This window comes from Pagrus pagrus (assembly GCF_965226575.1).
Source record: "Pagrus pagrus genome assembly, chromosome: 15".
NCBI lineage: Eukaryota > Metazoa > Chordata > Actinopteri > Spariformes > Sparidae > Pagrus > Pagrus pagrus.
This window is the reverse complement of record NC_140199.1, coordinates 6,684,095-6,703,739: the sequence shown is the minus strand read 5'-3', so window position 1 is coordinate 6,703,739 and position 19,645 is coordinate 6,684,095. Positions and strand designations below refer to the sequence as shown.

The 19,645-nt window shown below is 42.2% G+C and overlaps 1 protein-coding gene across 2 annotated transcripts in view; it reads left to right on the top strand.

Annotated features, from left to right (window-relative positions):
- Positions 1 to 19,645, top strand: part of LOC311270807 (sodium/calcium exchanger 1-like) — a 140,159-nt gene that overhangs the window by 16,636 nt on the left and 103,878 nt on the right. For both annotated transcript variants that reach the window (XM_084375975.1, XM_084375976.1), the window contains exon 4: positions 420 to 1,210. In XM_084375975.1, coding sequence (XP_084232101.1) covers positions 420 to 1,210 — 791 coding nt within the window. The remainder of the gene's footprint in view (positions 1 to 419; positions 1,211 to 19,645) is intronic.

Here is a 19,645-nt window from a genome sequence, read left to right as displayed (position 1 = left end):
TGTTTCATTGGGCACATCATGTACCGCTGTGTAACACTTCAATAATCTGATAATTATTTATCAGTATAACTCAATTACAGAAGTTGTTGATGGAAATTTCACTGCTGTTTTTTCTGTATGACTCATTGTAAGATCTCTGGTCTTTGACTGACTCTAAAGTTGGATTCAGCCACATGACACACCATCGAATCGCATTTATTCAGACAAGCTACTTGAACTCTAATGATTCAGCCAGACACGCTGTTTTTTTAACAATGGTTTCTTATTTATGCAGACAAATTGACAGAATAGACATTCTTTCCCACAATAGAAGATGTATCACCAGCTGTCTGGGTGTCTAGATTTATTGTGTCCACTGACCATGCTGAAGAAAACATTTTACCCTGTTTTTATGTACCTTCATGTTTTTCTGTTACCAGGTGGAACAACTCATTGAGCTTGCCAACTACCAAGTCCTGAGCCAGCAGCAGAAGAGCCGTGCTTTCTATCGATGCCAGGCCACCCGGCTGATGACAGGTGCTGGCAACATCCTGAAGAAACACGCAGCCGATCAGGCACGAAAGGCCGTCAGCATGCACGAGGTTCGCTCTGATGCTGGTGATAACGACCCCATCTCCAAGATCCTCTTTGAGCCCGGTTCTTACCAGTGCCTTGAGAATTGCGGCACAGTGGCGGTGAACGTGTTGCGACGTGGTGGCGATTTGGGCAAAACGGTTTCTGTGGAGTATCGGACGGAAGACGGCACGGCCAACGCTGGCTCGGACTACGAGTTCACTGAAGGCGTGGTGGTCTTCAAGCCTGGTGAGACACTGAAGGAGATCCGCGTGGGTATCATTGACGATGACATCTTTGAAGAGGATGAAAACTTCCTGATTCACCTTTCCAATGTCAAGGTGTTGACATCAGAAGGCGAGGAGCCCGAGGAAGGCGAGTCAGCTAATCACGTCGACTCAGTGGCGTGTCTCGGCTTACCCTCCACAGCGACCGTTACCATCTTTGACGACGACCACGCCGGTATCTTTACGTTTGAGGAGCCTGTATGCCATGTGAGCGAGAGTGTTGGCACCATGGAGGTGAAGGTGCTGAGAACGTCGGGGGCTCGCGGCGTGGTCATGCTGCCGTACAAGACGGTGGAGGGAACAGCACGAGGCGGCGGGGAGGACTTCGAAGACAGTCATGGCGTGCTGGAATTTCAGAACGACGAAATCTTGTGAGTAACCTGAAAATTGATTCATACTGATAAATGTTAAATGTATTTATGCAGATATTTATCAGCTTTACTGTCATTTTCTGCATGTTTTTCTTGATTACTTTTCACGCTTTTTGTCAGTGTGATGTGCAAATGTTATTGCTGGGGATGTGAGAAAGTGCGGGTGTGAGTGTGATGTGGTGGTCACGATGAGCGGCGAGGCGGACTGCTCATTGGGGGACTGCAAAATCAACAATTCCCCACCCCTTGATACCTTGTATCCTCTACTTTGACACATTCAATCTCTTCTTTTATCTTCATCAGTCTGTTCCTTCCTCTTTACTCTGGATTCTGCTGCTGTCTTTTATGGGTTTTTATTGATTCCTATAATCTATATTGCTGTAGAGTCAGCACAGTAGGTTTAGCTGTAAGTCACATGAGCCTAGAAGCTGTGAAACTGGGCTGTTTGTTGGATGGTAAACGGTTTGAATTATAAGTGGACAGAATGTCAGGACATGGAGATTGAATGAGAAGGGATGAGGCGTCCTTAAGCAAGGCATTTAATGGAAAACCAGGAGGTGCTGGTTGCTGGAAACAGGACATTAATTAAATTAGCAGCAGGGAATCAGGGGCATGCTATGAAGGAGCATCCATCTAGTCAACTTAATTTGGATACACAAGGGCTTTTTAAAGAAAATGCCAGTTGCCCTTTTAGGTGGCTTTATACTGTGTGAGAACATCCCAGAGCAACCACTCACGCAGCCAGCTCGAGGCTTTTCTGTTGTCATTCCTGTGTGAAAAGAACTTAATACTCCATTTAAGGATCCCCGCTGTGAAATGCCGCAGCTTGAGTTCAAGGCTGCTCTTAGCCAAACGAAGAGGCCTTATTATCTGATGGTGACTCACGGTGAGGTCCGTGATTGCTATTTGACCACGTTTCAGGAGGCCTTTTACCACACTGGTGATTTTGCTCACAGCCAGCTGCTGTACTCTTCATCCTGACCCACTCACACCGCGGGGAATTAGCTAGCAGCTCCAGCTACCAGCCAAATGTTTGTACAATGCTGTGCACTCTGGCTTGGTACCAAACCTGATTTCAAAGTCCTCTTTTGTTCTTTGACTCTTTTATTGTGACAACTATTGCTGTGAATACATAGGCCTACTTGTGTGCCTTTGTTTGTTTAATTGGTCATTACTCAACTGTAGCTGCTAATATGGGAGACTGACTCAAAAGTTGACTCAGATGTTGACAGTACTGTAGACTTGATAGGGAATGGGTTCAAAATAACAGCATCCATTAAATGTCGATAATTAGTATACTTTCTTGTATGTTAAATTGTCTTAAGCGTGTTAATGGTAAATTTAAGCTTGTAGCTCACAGTATCATTGTGTTGCACCTGTTGTGGTTGATCCAGTGTTGTAATGACCACCATCAGATGGATTCCTGTGTTGATGTGTTTGGTTGTGTGTTGTTACCATGCAACATTTCAAATGCTGCTGTCAATGTTGCTCTTTTTCTGTGAAGCTGAAATGTTTTTCAACCTGCTTCGACATACACGCATATATGCACACACGTAGAGATAATTAGATGCACAATCTGATGTTCTGATAATGAGAGGTGACATATATGTTGTTATTTATGTTTTTTCATAAAAAAAACTCAACCTTGTGAGCGTAATGATTGTTTTCTGTAAAGCTCAAGGTGGGCTTCTGGTGTCTCTCCCATTCTTTTTCTCTAACACACATGGCAGGGTGGGTGTGTTCACAATGTCAACACAAATTACTGTTTGCAGTAAAGCCTTCCCATGGTGGCCTGTAGGCCTGTTGGGCTCGTAGCTTTAGTGAGACTATAATAAACATCACAGCTTTAGCAGTTGGTCTTTTTACTATTTGGACCATGTGCTGGTTTTTGGGAGTTGTAAGCAGGCTTGGAGAATACATTGGGCCGTTTGGACCAACTTAATTTCACATAATATTGGCTACATGAATACAGTATCTTTTTCAAACTCAAGTCTCTCATAGTACTAATCCATTGACCTTCTCACCCACCCTGTCCCACCATGGCTTCTTGAGCTTCTTAATATCAAATGTACTACATTAGTTTTGGGATTATTACCCATGCCAAGGAGGTTAAGTTTCACCTATATCCATTTCTTTGTTTGTTGGTCAGTGTGCGCTCTACATGAGGGCCATCTTTTTTATGTTATGATCCCATAGTCCAAACCCTGAAAGGTTTCTGTTATTTTTGTACACTTGCTCACTTCCCACCATTGGTTAATTTGCACCCATAACTGTCGATGGAGAGGCGATCTGTCTACTACCATTTTTGTCTTTTTGTCATAAGATCTTTGGGAGGGAAATGTTTCTTGAGCCAGGTTGGAAACTGCTGCTGCCGCTGTGGCCCCTTTAAAGTCAGAGATACTGAATGTAACATGAAAGAACAGAAATAAACAAGTCTTAACTTGGTTTAGATATGCCGAGTAGAAGAGATGTAGAGCTCCAGCTTTTTTGCTGGAACGTATCAGTTGTTAGCTGCGATAGATTGCCTTGGAAACCAAGTTTGCTTACAGTGCTTGTTTGGAAATGTTCAGATTGTTTGTGAGGAAGAAGGGTTGTAATGACTTGAAACAAAGCGTGCTGTCATAATGAATGAATGGCAGTGATGCTGTCCTAGTAACAGTAGTCTAAAACTCACTCCCTTTCTTCTGTTTTTGGTCAGATTTGAAGCAGATGTCTGCAGGGCTGGCTCTCTCAGCCTGTGGCAGACTACATAGTTTCCATAGCGTATAGCTCTTACAGCCAGGACTAAGTGGGTTTTAATAACACTTTGTCCAAATCAAATGATGGACTGTCCTTCCGGCTATCATGGTTACTGTGTGTGTATTCTCATGTGTATGTGTGTGTTTCCTAGGGAAAAGACCCAGAGGTGGAGCACTATGGATATAAACTACTAGTGGCTGAAATGAAAAGCATTTAAACTATGACTACATGAACGTTGGAAAGGGGACATTCTTACCAAAAAAATTAGAAGGGTGATTCCCACGCAGCGTCCTTCAACCACTTAATCTCTAACGAAGCCTCTAAATCATCTCTGTTGAATGTTTTGTGTGATCTTAAATAGTTCAAAATAGTAGACATTTCTCAAATAGTAGCCTAATTATATTGATATAAATAGACGATGGGGATATTTTTGGGTGTTTTAACCTACAAATCATGGGTGCATTGAAATGCAAAATGATACTGGTTGCCATCCTTTAGTGGTATACAGCAAGGTACTTATACATAATATATATATATAATATAATATAGGCAAATGCTGGCTTTTGCATTGTCTTCTGGGGTTAAAGTTTTACACTACAGAAAGATGGTTGTGTTGTTGACATACTATAATACAAGCACAGTAAGCAAACATATAACTTTTAGCACAAATACACAGTAAAGAGTATTCGCTAAGTAAACTGCCACATGGCATAGCATTTATAGCCTAAACTAATTAGCGGTGCTTGTCCCAAGATAGGATAGAAAATATGAATTCCCATAGAAATACACAGTGTATGTCATCAATGTGCCACCAGGGCCCCGAGTGTGTCCCTACAGGGAAAAGCAGAGGACATTTTTACTGCAGAAAAAGGAATTACAAAATAGCTGATCTAAATTGGACTTGCTCCGGGCTAATTCTACCCTGATTCTGTTTCTCAGAGAGAGAGAGAGGGAGAGATGGAGGGTACACTTATAGATAAACGACTGTGAATGGAGGCAGTGATGGGAGGAGGGACAGCAGAGAATGATGAAGTGGACACAGAGGGGAGCGAGGGAGAGAGAAAAGTTTAGACCTCTTAAAAGTTTTGGACTTTTCCTTATTTACCGTCTCTGCTTTTTTTTCCTTCCCATTTCACCTCCCCCCATATCCCCTTACATTTCTCTTTCTCTTCGTCCACGAGGGGCCCTGTGCAATTTGTCTCCAGAATAGTTTTCGAGGTCTCGCCGGCGCGTTCTTTGAGAGATCGAAAGGTGCGTGTGTGGGAGAGGGAGATGAAGAGAGTGAGAGAAATGGGGAGACCGCACAGACAACTCCACAGCACTCAGCAGTGTCAAATTATCTTGGTTTCTGTCTTCAATGCAGTGTGTCACTGAAAATACCAGCTCAGTCCTACATGGTTGAGTCTATGAGAGTGTGTGTGGGTGTGTGTGTGTGGGTGTACTCTGCTATCCACCTTGTGGTGTAATGCACCGATACGGACGGCAGCTTTTGACAAGGCATATTCAACAACTGTCTTTAAAAATGACGCTGCCATTTAGTGTTAGCTGAAACCATTAGAACTAATGCTACCTCAACTACTACTTATGCTCCTAAACTAACTAAGAATTGCATAAATTGATGTCATGGTAAGTTGTGTAGCCAATATGACTTGATTTAATGTTGCATGTTTGTCAGCCTTCATGAAATGATGACTGTCCAAAGGAAATGTCTTTAGGTTGCTGCAGGATTGATGTATTTTGATAGGCTAACCCAGAAGTTAGCATTTATCTCTAATGACAACTGAATGATTTTATGTCCTTTCAGAAAAACAAAAGGTTTTAACCTCAATATTGGACTAAATAACCGAAACCTTTCTCCACTATAGTGTTCACACTACAAACTAGCATCATCATATCTGTCACATGATGAGCAGTTTTATCCAGAGCACCTTCCAGCACCCTGAGTGGCTCTACTTTTATTATAGATGGTCCTGATGGAATTACCAGACCACTTAATAAAAAATAGGTCAGCAATTCAACTTCTTTTTTCCGTAGCTGTTGCATTAAAACTGTATTTTTAGACAGAGAGAAGGACAGCCAGGTTTAATAAGTCCAGTGTCATGTCGGTTAGCAAAATGTACAATCACCTCACGCTGTAGGGTTCATTAGTTATCAATGAGGCAGAGTTTCCGGGGCAGCGAGCCCATGTTTCACACATACAGGCACATTAAGGTCAAAACAGAGCATGCAGGTGGATGCACACAAATAGACCCATATGTACACACACGTGCAGACTGATACAGGTACTTGCACACGACATGCACAAACCAGAACACAAGTTTTGACTTTTTACTCTGTAACTTTTTGACCCCCTTAGGTAGTAAATAAATGGATCTCACACACGCACACACACAAATGCACACAAACACAGAGCCAATTATGCAATTTCCATAAACAGGCAGCCAGTGGAGAATCATGGTAGAGTCGAGAATCAAATTAGGCTCCCTCCTACACTGAACACACTCAAACACACACTCAAACACACACACACTTAAACACACACAGAGCAGACTGGAACTTCACACTCCAATAACCAGCACAGATTGGCCTTTTGAGATGCATGCTTCAGAGCCATAGGAATGTGGGTTGTGTGTACTTGCAATCATACATATTTTTGCATATGAGTGAGCATGCTTTTTTCTAAAAAAAAATTGTCATCATGCAGCTAGAAGTTGATTTCCATTTATCAGGCTTCGCTCCTTTAGTTTCCCAGTAGGGCTCATGGTTCCCTTGGTTGAGTGGTTTTTAAAAGTATTCAGACTCCACTTTTAATACGTCAGCTTGACCAATTTATGACTGCTGATTACATGAATATGCACCATTTCTCTGTATTTCTCTACAGTGGGAAATACTTTTCCCAAATCTAAGTGGTAACATCTCATCCACCTTTCCTCATTTTTAACAAGCAGCTTTTATTATTGTCGTGGAAAAATGACTGTTAAGAGCAGCCAGAGTTTGTAAGTGTTTTTTGTTGGCTATTGAATTATACTAGTTGAATTAATTGAATGTTCTGTCTTTAAAAATTGATCAGCAGTGCTGTTTTTAATAGAGCCAGGCTCAGGTTTACTGATTATCCAGCTGTGACTGCAGCCAACAAATGAGTCTTTCACCCCATTTACACCTGGTAAAATGCGATCTGTATTCAGACACATAATCCAGAAACACATCAATGCAAGGTGTAAATGTGTCATGATCACAGCATGAGCAGATCTGGCTGACTATAAATGGAGGTAGTAAACGCAATCCTACAATGTGCTGGCATCTGTATAAAACAAAACATTGTTTTAGCAAACATAAAATTCCAAGCTAGCAAGCAAGAAGGCTAAAAGAGACAGGCCTCTAATTAACTTACTGGTTTTATATCTATCTTACATGCCATGAAAGTGCCAAAAGATGGGGCTGATTTGCTGCCAGCTCTGCAGGACCGAGATCTGATCTCAATGAAGATAAGAAGAACCCATTCAACATACCACACGCAAGCGGAAAGGCAAGATTGGATCGTTTATTATCTGGATGATGTAGATTTCGTTTAGTCTTCAGCGTTTATGGGTCTCTCTCTCCTGGAAAGTATTCAGCGTGTTGCAAACACAGATAAAGAAGTGTGAAGAATGAGAGTTTCAAGAGAAGCCAGCTCATTTTCTCACCTCCGCACAGCTGACAAATCGCGACTTTAGGTGGCTGTGATAGCTGGATGCACTCGACGCAAGTGTGACGTCGTAAAGTTCTGGAGGAAACGGGTTTCAACCGTCCGACAGGCACATTTGAAGCCTTTTCAATCCTAAACGTCAATCTCACAAAGACCCACACAAACGCTAAAAACATCCTACACGTAACATCCGACTCCACTGGAAAAAAATCTAATGTTTTGATATAATTGTGTGTGTACAAACAGTAACGAAAAAATAATTTCAGCCAAAACACATACTGTACACTCAAACACTCCTTCGCACACTCATATCAGTTAGGCATTAGATGGTAATGAGCCTTGATGAGGTTGCAGGTCATGATCGGCACACGTACACACTCCATCCTTCTGTGACAGCAGTATCATTAGCAGAAAAACACCGAATTAATTAGCAGAGGAAGATAACAAGTGTTGTGGGAGAGCCACATTTATAATGGACAGATGATTAAAACTGTGTGAGTGGGTCTGTGTTTGTACGTGTTTTGCATTGATTTGCATTTGTTTCAATAAATTCTTCTGTGGCGGCGCACAATGAGGCGAGCGTAAACTAATATCCGCTCGAAGCTTTTTTTTCTCCCCACATTTACCTTCAATTAGCAGGCCGACACAAACACACAGATGAGGAGCGAAGGTTGTGTTCTCGAGCTACATCGTTACAACATCTCTTGTGGCAGGAGACCCGCACCTGTTACTGTTTGTGTGTCTGCAGGAACATGTATTGCTGCGTCTTTGTTGACTAATAGCATGAAAACAACTGTGCTTTACTGACGGAAAACAATTAAAGGAACAGTTCACCCGGCAATGAGAATTCAGTCGTTATCTTCTCACCCCCATGCAGATGGAAACTCAGGTGAAGTTTCATAGTCCACAAAATATTTCTGGAGCTTCACAGTAAAACACTGTGTCAGCATTGTCCTAAGCAACTGAGGTAGATAGGGACTTGTGAAAAAACTACAAAAGCAAAAAGATTAAATGGCTCCATACAGCAAGAAAGGTGCCTTTATCTTAGCAGCTACATTGAAGAACAACAACATATTTTTAAATACATTTGGGAACTCTGAGCTTCTAGAGATTTAGGATTATGCTGAATAAAGTGTATGGAGCCATTTTATGCTTTTTTTGTTTGTTTCCGTTTTAAAAAAGGTCCCCATCTACTTCATTTGTTTAATGAAGTTTTACATTTGTTTTAGTAATCTCGTAACGTTTCCTGGTAACACCTTGACAAAGTTCTGTTCTTGCTTTGCTTAGACTTTAGACTTCACACACTTAAATTATTTATACGTATTAATTGCAGGCACGGGACGATATTATCCACATAATCATCACGATATGCTTCAAACCCTTAAAACGGCTCTAAAACAAACTGGAATCACTTTGACCTTCAGTGTTTTTAAGGAACAAATGCTTTTATTGTGTCGCAGATCTGGTGATATGTTAAAATGAATCAAGAAATCGATCCAGGACTCTACAGCTTTCTCAAGTCACTCTAAGAGGATATCGATTATCCTGATAATTTAAATTTACGACAAACAACTTGAGTGTTTTTATCGCAATCCACAATAAAATCTTTAATTTTCCCATCTCTGATTAATTTAAAAGATCAATAAATCAAATTGATAATGAAAATGAGAGCTACAGCTACAGAGAAGAAACATGAGAGAGTAGAGGCTAACATCACGTCTTGGGATTTCCTCATCAAGCTTTTATTTCAGGCAGCCTGCCGAGACTTTCCTCATGAAGTAGAGTGCAATCAATGTTTCGAAATCCCCTGTCAGGATCATTAAGTAATTGTTTGTTTTATTTCTTTTGTTGAGTTATTTCACTGTATAATACACTAAATCGGTGCCAGCCCCCGTTGCTCGAACAGAACATTGATTTAATCTTCATTTTAAATGGACGAGACCGCGTCGTGCCATTTTTCAGTCGTGTGAGAATTAGCCTATTCATTCTTCTTTACTCCAGCGGATAACAGGATAAAGGGGGAGGAGGGAGAGAGGAAGAGGAGAGAAGAAGGGAGGGCAGGTCAGCAGCTTGACAAATGAGGCCTAACCAGCTGCCTCCACAAAACACCATCGCCTTGACAACTGCTGGGGTGGCAGGAGAGAGAGCGAGAGAGGGCAAAAAGAGAGGATGAGAAACAGCCGGAGAAGGGATGCAGAGGGGACGAGTGATAAAAGGCATGAGAGTGTGAGAGAGGGTGGTCCGGTGGAGAGGGATGGAGAGGAGGAGAGAGATGTATAGACACAGAGACCAGCTGGGAAACTGTATCTGCTCGTTACTTGTTCTTCTCGCTGCCAGATGTGCCCTCTGATTATGTAAATTGTTCGCAGTTACTGATTTTGATCTATCAGTGTGGAGCAAGAGGGCACGAGTCATTTCGCAATAATGCGTGAGAATGCTTTTCGCTGCTTATCGCTGCTTGACGCATTGTTAAAGTAGCACCACATGACATTTTGTAATAGTCAAATTCAAAGGAAAGGAAGTCGCGGTTCCTCCCACACTCTCTGATTCACAGGTGACGTCTTGGGAAACGCAGAGCGAGAACATGACGCTAACTTCCAACTTGTTCACCATCCCATTCACTGATTTAGCTCCCATTCAGGGTTATCCCATTATACAGCCACACCCATTTCTCAGCGACGGCTCGGTTTACAATTCCTCTGCACAGCTTGGGAATTCAGCCCCCTGAAACCAGTACGGGCGGTTCAACCAGCTGAGGGCAGATTTTTCTTTTTGTCTTTGACGTCTGACTTTGTAGCTGGGAGCTGTGGATCTTGCTCACTAAGGCTTTCAGAGAGGAAGGTGGGACTGCCGGATAACAAAGCCTTGTGTGTAAATCTCAGAGGGAGAACAAAAGGCTGAAAGGTCCGCATGCGCTCAAACAAACACACATTGAATGTCAGTGCTGTTCGTCAAGGCTTTTATTGTGAAAAGCCACAAGATAAAGCTTTATCTCACATCAGAAGATGTTTGACTTACAGGATTATTCAACAAGGATTGACCCACTTTGATTCGTTTTACGGGACCAGAATCAATGATTCAACGATCACTTGACTTGATTCTTTGTTTTCTATATTATTGTCGGATTTTAAGATATAACATGTAACATTTCTCAACCCAATCACCAAAGTACATTTTTGCTGTCTGTTCTTTATGTTGCAACTTAATGTTTGTTAAGGTTGGATTATCTAATTTTTTTCTTGTCACAGTGATGTACTTAGATCTGCGCACATAAACCATTTGGTTAGAGTTAGGAAAACGCCACGGTTTGGCTTAAAATACCTTTTTACCACTTTGCTGGCCTTGATCACAGATGGAGATGTTAGCTGGTGCAAATGAGACTAAATAAGGTGAATAAACGGCCAGTCCTCATTAGAAAAACAATCATATACAGAGGTCAACTGTGCCAACAGCAAAGTACAAAGTCAGGTGAACGGCAGATAAACACAGTAATCTACTGGCAGAAATTATATATATCCACAAAGATCTAAATCTGATCATGAGATCAAATGTCCAGATTTAGAAATGTTTTATTGCCAAGAACTAAAACTTATTTTTTCTTATGATTGTCTTGATTCAAACCTGTGGCATCTCCGCATGTACAGCACGGCTCTTTGCCTGGTGCTACAAGGGAAGCGCTTTAATAACAGTGCTGGCGTATTCCCCGGCCTGTCTGCCTGTCTGCCCTAAGTAGTTTTAATGGATGACTACGAGCAGGCTAATACTATTATGCTGATGTTAATTTTTTGGCGAGCAGGGCCTGTGATATTGGAACTGAATCTCACCGGGTTATTTATCCTCAGCGGTAGTCACACAGACACCGCAGAGGCAGGAAGACAGCCAAATATGTGTCTGTGTGTGCGTGTGTGTGTGAGTATGAAATTGGCAGGTCAAGTGAAACAGATGTACCATTATTGCTTATGCCCTGGATTATTTCAATTGCGTGTGTTAATTGTCTTATGTTAGGAGTTCTGCTACCTGAAACCTGATAGTTTGGTGAAGACACAGGTCAGGTCGTGTTCACGTGTGGTTATTTTGGGGTTGTGTGTCGTGTTTCAGCTAGGACACAATGACCGGCGGGAAAACAGAGCAGACTGGCAGGAGCGTAGCTTGTGTGTTAGCTTGGTGAGCTAATGGTCATGGAGGATATCAAGACGCAGGGAGAAACACACTAATACCCCACAAATCTATGTCGTATGACTTCTGATGATGACAGGCCTCCAGAAAATGAGGAACAAACTTCAGAGAGGAGGTTAATCACTGATTTATTTTTATCAACAGGTTGTTTGTCCCTCAAATTTGGATGGGAAAGGCTCCTGTTCATCAGTCTCATCAGCAATATTTGGTGGGACACAATATTATCAGCCCTGTCAATGTCGTTAACCTACTTTCTGAAGTGTGTTCTTTCATTTTCTGGATGCGTTTCTTCATCAGAAGTCATATGAAGTAGATATGTTGGGTTTAAGTGTGCTTCTCCATGTATCTCCCATAGACTTCAATACAGCTGACACCCCAATCTGACACCAAAACGAGATTCGGTGACGTAATGACCCGTCCTTCTTTTTTAGCTTCTTTGAAACAAAAACTTGATGAAGAGATTCCCTCCCAAAATCCCCAGTAATCCTGGGAAGGCTGCAACATGACCTCATATGACCACTTAGCTTTCACGCCTCATCAAAGTTTTGCTGTGGATTAGACTATCTGAACTGTCAGGTTCAGAAAGAAACAAGTTCAGGGTTTACCAGCCATGTTTATCAGTCCAATTTTGATGAAAAAGTAAAGCTATTCCAATAAGTATCATGGGAACAAACTTTCTGTGTGCCCAAAGCAAGCACACATCTTTCTCTTTACCTTAAAATATCACATTGGGTCAGGCCTCAGTCGGGTCGGGACCTGGAGATGTTGATAAATGCCGGCTTCACGTCTCAGTTTTATGCCAGTTCAGACTCTTACTGAGTTAGTTGAACTATATTTTAGTGAGAAAGACTTCATCCTCTACAACAAACTCCAGTGTGTCTGTGTGTTAGTGCATGTTTTCAATTTGCTCATTAACACCTGTTCGGCATGCAGCACACACCGGCTTTACTTGTTCTTTCCCCCCTCGTCCTCTCTTCTCGGCATGCCCTCCTATTAGTGCAGTGTTGCTGCGGGTAACCGCGGCAATGGCTGGTGCAGTATGCGGTCAAACGCTGCCAGTTGTAGTAAAAGCTCAGACCATTTCACGCTCTGCTGGCCCCCTCTTTCTATCTCTCTCTTTCTCTCTGCTGCCTTTTTGTACCGCACTGACAGAGTGAAGAGGAGAGAGGGAGGGAGAGAGAGAAATCAATGAATGTAAAGAAAAAGTGGACTGATAAAGGAAAGACCACAGAGCGATGAATGGAGGAGAGAGAGGTGGAAAAAAGGGAAGGAGACTAGCAGAGGACAAAGAGAGAAATAAAGATGAAGAGAGCCACAGAGCAGCAGTATATGTTTCTATATTTTCACTCCCTCTTCTCCACCCACAGTCTATTGTGCTCCCCACTGTATCTATTCATCTTTAGCGTCTATGCTAAAGACAATGTGTACTAATGAGACATGGATTGAGACAACATGTGACCCATTTCATTTCAGTGATATTGTCAAAAATAAACAAATCAATAAACATGCTCCTATGTTTGGTTTGTCACCAGAGGCTGTATTTGCTGTGCAGAGCAGCAGCACACCACAGTGCTTCTAAAATCAATGAAATTATGCAAATTTTGTCAATAATAAAGTTTATTTTGTTCATGTTAAGTAGCTCTGCTCTGGTTAGGTTTTAGGCACAAGAACCACTTGGTTAGGGTTAGAAAAAACTTCATGTTTGGCAGCCTTCAAAAATGTAATTTTTTTGTTGCCCCAAATATGGCAGGAAATTGTCCCAAGGTGTCCTTACTTGTCACACTTACAGATGTTTAAGTGCTGTGGTCCATTATCAAACACATCCAGTGGTTGCTCATGGACAAACCTGTAACTCTACCCTTGTCCCCTCCGCATCCCGATGTGAAAGTAATATGACGGATATTGTAAAAACATGTCAATACGGTACGTAGCCTCTGTGTTTTCAGAAACGTTAACTGCCAACATTTTGTCCCGGCAACTGGAAGGTCGGCAACTTTAATCCAAATTGATGGACTGATGAAAATGACTACTTGTCCAATAGCTTGGTTTTGATTAAATACATGCAAACCTAATGGCAAACGCTAATCAGCAAATAGTAGCATGCTAACACGCTAAATCAAGATGTTACGCTGGTAAATGATCTACCTTCCTCCTTCCTTTTCCCGTGTTGCTCAGGAAAGAGAGTGACTGAACAACTCTGCTTTGTACGTTAATAAGCTATTCTCTTCTCACTCTATCTCCTTCTTCACCTCGCTCCATCCTTCTCCCTCACTGTGACAAACACAGACATCGGCTTGCAGTGAGATCCAGCAACACAAATCAGTCTGCCACAACATAATCACACATGATAGCTGATGGATTGGACCTCTCACCTGGGATTCTGCTCCGTCTGTCTTTGTATCATAGGGGAGCTAGAAGGATTTCTCATCCGACTCTTTCTTCATGCACCTCCTGTGACCATTTTATGTTTACAGCATGTTACCATAGCCAGCAGAGTATCAGTCAGTTAGCCACAAGGGGAACTTTTTCCAAAAAAGGATGAGACCGGTGTTTGGCCACTTTGGACTAACGCTGGCACAGATGTGGTAGATGATGTAAGAAGTCCAGTGTTTGGACAGATGTGATACACGACTGTAGAGGGGCTGTTGCACTGAGGGGAAAGAAAATGACTGAGTTAGCACTTAAGTAGAACAACCGACATGTATTCAGTATCCTTGTAAGGTGAGTTGAAAGAAAATTGCATCAACACACTTAAAGACAAATGAATGTCTCAACCATAGACTGTGAAAATTTTGAAATTCAACAGCCTGGGTGGGAAGGTAGATGATAACACCATGATAAAATGTGTTGCCACTGGCCTAAAGGTTCGGAGGAGTGGCTTTGTATTTGGTAGATCGCCAGGTCGAATCCCCAAATGAGCAGTGTGACAATGTGGGCGGGTGAGTTGTCAACATCTATCGATGAGGATCCTCCTTTAGTAATTAGTCTCCCATGTGTCCAGCAGCAGAGGCCCGCAGGTGTCTCGGGAGGCTCCGCATGTGAATTTGCAAAAATTTACATCATCATTGTCGTGGGAAAGCAGCAGAAAGTGTCCTGCGTGTGCTTGAATATATAAGGTTAAGGAAATCTGTTTAGGGAATCCTCAGGTACGTGTAGTTTGTGTTTATGTTGTTTTCTTTTCTCAAACATGCGTTATAAATTAAATATTTAACATTTCAGCTCTTCTCTCATTGCTCCCATTGAACCAAACCTCTTTTGTTTCTGATTTCACTCAGGCTGCTGAGGGAATATTCTGTTAATGAGAGCAGCAGAGAAATGCACAGCGACGCTAATGAGCCACAGGCTTGTGGAAAGTGAGGCAAAAAAGTCTGCACACTCGAGACAACATTGTATACGGAGCCATTAGTCATGCTAACAGTCTCAACACGGCGACGTCGAACTTTTATTTTTTATTTGTTTAATAAATAATTCAGTTGGACCTCTTAATGTTTTGCTAGCCATCAACATTCCGCTCAAGTAGATGATATCTCGTTATCATGTTTACCCGAGAATCTGAATGTGTATTTTATTAGCAGTTGTGCATGTGTGTCATTTGTAAGCAGTAATTTGGCTACTCCATCGCCAGAATAAATGTTGGCAAAGTTTGTTTCAGCTAACCACAGATACCACGGATGAAACTTTACATTTCTTTATTTGCAACAATGATGTGCTAATGGTCTGGTTAGGTTCAGGCACAAAAATCACTTCGTGTCAGGGTTCGGAAAAGATCATGTTTTGGTTTAAAATACCTGTACTGGTCTCCACAAACACAGCCGGAGATGCCCCGAGGGCTTGTTACAAACAAACACGTTCTCAGTGGCCTTAAGCTTCAAACTTTGGTGCTCCACCTAACCCTCGCTTTGAAGCCAAGGGCTATCGACTGTGTTTGATTCATCGGGAATGAAAATGGGCTGAAAACACCCACAGACATGACTGAAGATGTCACGTCTTCCCATTGAAAAAAATTGTGTCACACTTCAAAATGTTGAATTTCCATGGTCCCTTGTTAGTAAATATCCAGTAGTTTCACGCTTACAGTTGTTGAAACACAGTCTTGAACTGTGGTCACTGGCTTGGCAACCTTAACACTTTACTCTACCACTATCCCCTCGAAAGTCATGTCATAAACATGTGATGTGAACATGACATGACACGTTTTGTAGAAACTGAATCTGGTTTCCACTTTTCCTGGATCAAACTGTTTTAAAGTCTTTAAGTCTTTCTGTGCCGATCTGACTTTCCGCTGGATGACACGTTCTGTATGCAAATCCCATGAAGCACACGTGCAGACACATATGTATTAAATCTCTATCCTCGCTGTTGAGCTGCTGCCATTTCCCCCCTCCGTGACGTGTTTTTGCGGGCACATCTTGACAAACAGGTGAACAAAGCAACGTTAGCAGAGTGAAGTACGACGTCGGGGGGACGAACGGCGAGGAGAGCCAAGAGCTGCGATAACCAAGTGGAAGTTAAACTGATTTGTGGTGCTTAGTGGCCTGATTCACTGCAATGGATTTGATGCAAGAGAGTGAGTCCTGCCTGGAGCTTTGCTGAGGATGTATGTGATAGCAGTCACACTGGGGGATAGTGACACACACACACACACACACACACACACAGACACACACATACTCACACACTGAATCCCTGTGCTTCTGATTGCTGCATTGGTTGCTGCATGGAGAGATAGACACTCACAACAAGTGCCACGCTCCCTGTTGGACAGTGAAGAACACACACACACACACACACACACACACACACACACACTCTTGCTGCAGCAGCTGCAGTGTAAGCTAATCTGTACGAGCTCCAGCGTGCAGAATCCCTGGCTTACAGAGATCTGATACCGATTCATCTGTCTCTCTTTTTCATCTCTTTCTCTCCCTCTGTCTCTCTGTAGTGTTCAAAGCTGCAAATATATTACATCCACACGCCTCCCTCAATGAAACAGGCTGATCAGGAGAATCCAGGCTCTGATCTTTGATTGATTTCACCTATTAAATCCACTTCACATCATGAGCGGGGGATTTAGGTGAAGGGGAGGAGGCGGCTTAGATATTTTTTAAAGCTGCGAGACACCAAAATCTGCGATTGTGTCTTTGTGTTGCCTTTTACGATTTAAAACCCCAGGTCGCAAGTGGTGCACAGCGCTATTTCCATTTGCCGTGGAAGGATCTGTGTGGTCTGCATTTGAGGAAAAAGCACTGGCGGTTTGGAAGAAAGGGTGCTGTATATCAATCGCGGATTGCAGTTTTAAGAAGCAATATCCCTCGACGGTGGAAAGGCCTTGTCATGCCTCTAGATGAATTTTCCACGTAATCTATGATGACATGATGTCCTGGCTTGCAGGGGACGATGTCTGGATTTGATGCTTAGTCACTGGCTTCGACAGCTGGTAGGATACACAGATCAGTCACAGTGTCCTTTTTTGTCTCTTATGTGTCCTTTTTCACAACTTTTGCAGTCACTCATGAACGTCTCAGGTTGTGTAGTTTGAGGTTTTAACTGTTGATCGAAGAGATTAAAACCCATGAAGGAGTATGTGAGCAGGCTCGTCTTTTAAACCTGCATGTTTTTTTTTCTTCTTCTACACATGTTTCGAAGGCATGTAGGTGTGCAAAAGCGTCTTTTTTCCAAATTACCAGCAGCCATGCATGACTCAGATTCCGGTCTCTCTCCGCTCTCTCTCTCCCACTGCACACAACAACACAATCTGGCCGCTGCAGGCGCCAAGCTACCTATGGCTTTATTCAAAAACATTAAAATGTCATGATGAACTGGAAAACAAGCTTCCCGTAAGACTGCAGTTTCCAATTTAATAAACTGTTCACATGAAAAGATTGTTAGATATTCATTGTGTGATAAGAAGTGAGTGATGATGTGTGTGTTTTTGAGGGTTGGCGATTTTTAACAATCCGTCTGGTGACCTCACACAGATGTGCTGTGATAAGGCCACCACTGGACGGCTGCTTCCTGCCACTCTCGCTTCCGTTTGGCTTGAAGCCGCCAAAAAGCACATCAATGACTGAAAAAAAGCTTGAATTGCAAATAAGGCAATGTAATAGGCCATCAGCGAGAGATCAGCCCTGGTTAAAACATCTGGTTTCAACCCCAAAAACAGTCTGAAGCCGAAACCAACCATGTGCAGAAGTGACGTAAAAATCTTGGGATCTTAAAGTTCAACATTTTGAATACATTTATTTGCTTTCTTGCAGAGAACGAGTTGAAAAGATTGATAACACTCTCATGTCCAGACTATAACTCAACACCAGTGTATATTACTGCAATTTTACAATTCTTAATGTTGCAACTTTACGTTGCTTTTGGCTTGGTTAGGGTTAGGAAAAGATCATGTTTGGGGTTAAATTACCTGCCTTGGTCGCCACGAACATGACAGGAAATTATCCCTAGGTCTCCTTAAAGTGGTTAAAATGCCATTTCAAACTGCAATTAGTCGCTTGGCAGCCTTCTCGCTTAACATTGTTACAGTCATTTTCTAGCAACTGTGCATCGACTGTGTGAACAATGGAAAATTTCCAGTCGTGTTTGTTGTGACCAAGACCGGATATTTTCAAGTCGGCCCATGTCCAGCCTAGTTTGTGGCAAGTATTTTAACCCAAACTAAGATGTTTTCCTAACCCTAACCAAGTGCTTTTTGTGCCTAAACCCAAGCATAAGCACTGCATTGACATGACTACAGAAAAATAAAAAAAATTACCTTAACATTTGTAAAGTTATGAAGCTATAGCCAGCAGCTGGTTAGCTTTCTTAATACTGGAAACAGGACAGAAAAGCTAGCCAAAAAATCAGAAGAAAGCAAAATAAAGTATTAACAATTGCTTTAACTACCCCCCTCTCATAAAAATAAAGAGGATAAAGAGCATTCGAACACATTGGACACATAAAAATGATTACAGCCAATGTGGCACTCTGAGACCTTTTGGCCACAGAGTCCTGTGTCACATCTGTGTGTTGTGATGTGGCACTGACAGCTTTTCTCTGACATTGCTGTTCGCCCCGAGCTGGTCTTCAAACTGCAAAGTGTACAAAAGCCTGTAGACAAATTTTGTGTGCATGTATGTCCACCAACACACTGGCTGAAGCTATGTTTAGCTTTCTGTCACAAACTCGCTTCTAGCTGAAGTTCACTGGCTGCAAACATCCCCACATATAGATAATTCATCTTGCAGAGAGTAAAAGTGGGAACCTGTTAAATCAAATTAACACTACCAGCTTTAACACTGACCTGATGTGTGAGAGAGAGACTTAGCATGTAGCATGATCGTGTATGCACGGTCTATAAATATGTGGGCCTGTGTGTTTATATGTGTGCGTACTGTGAGTTTGTGTATGAATAAGAAGGTATGTGTTCAGAATATGCAACAGATAAATTATACATAATTTGTTAATGTCAGCATGGGTCCTGTGGGATCCAACCCCACTGAGCTCTCCCGCGATCCCAGGAATTAGAGTATAATTTGGGAATTCCAGCTGGGAACTGACTGGCAGCCTTTCCCGACCTGGAATATCATAGTAGAGACTCAGCGAAGAGGGATTTAATGTGTGCACGTGTGAGCTCCTTGGTTATCCAATGGTGTGGTTATCATATGAATTGAACCGAAGCTTAGACTTTATAATTTCTCCTCCGTGCTATACATGTGATCACACACACTTCTTCTGGGGGTTTAACCTCGGCAGTGAGGCAAAGAGTTTGAATCTGAATGTAAAGGCACATTATCTTAACAAGCTAGTTTCAATTAAGTCATTGTTTTCTTAAAACAAATATGTGGCAG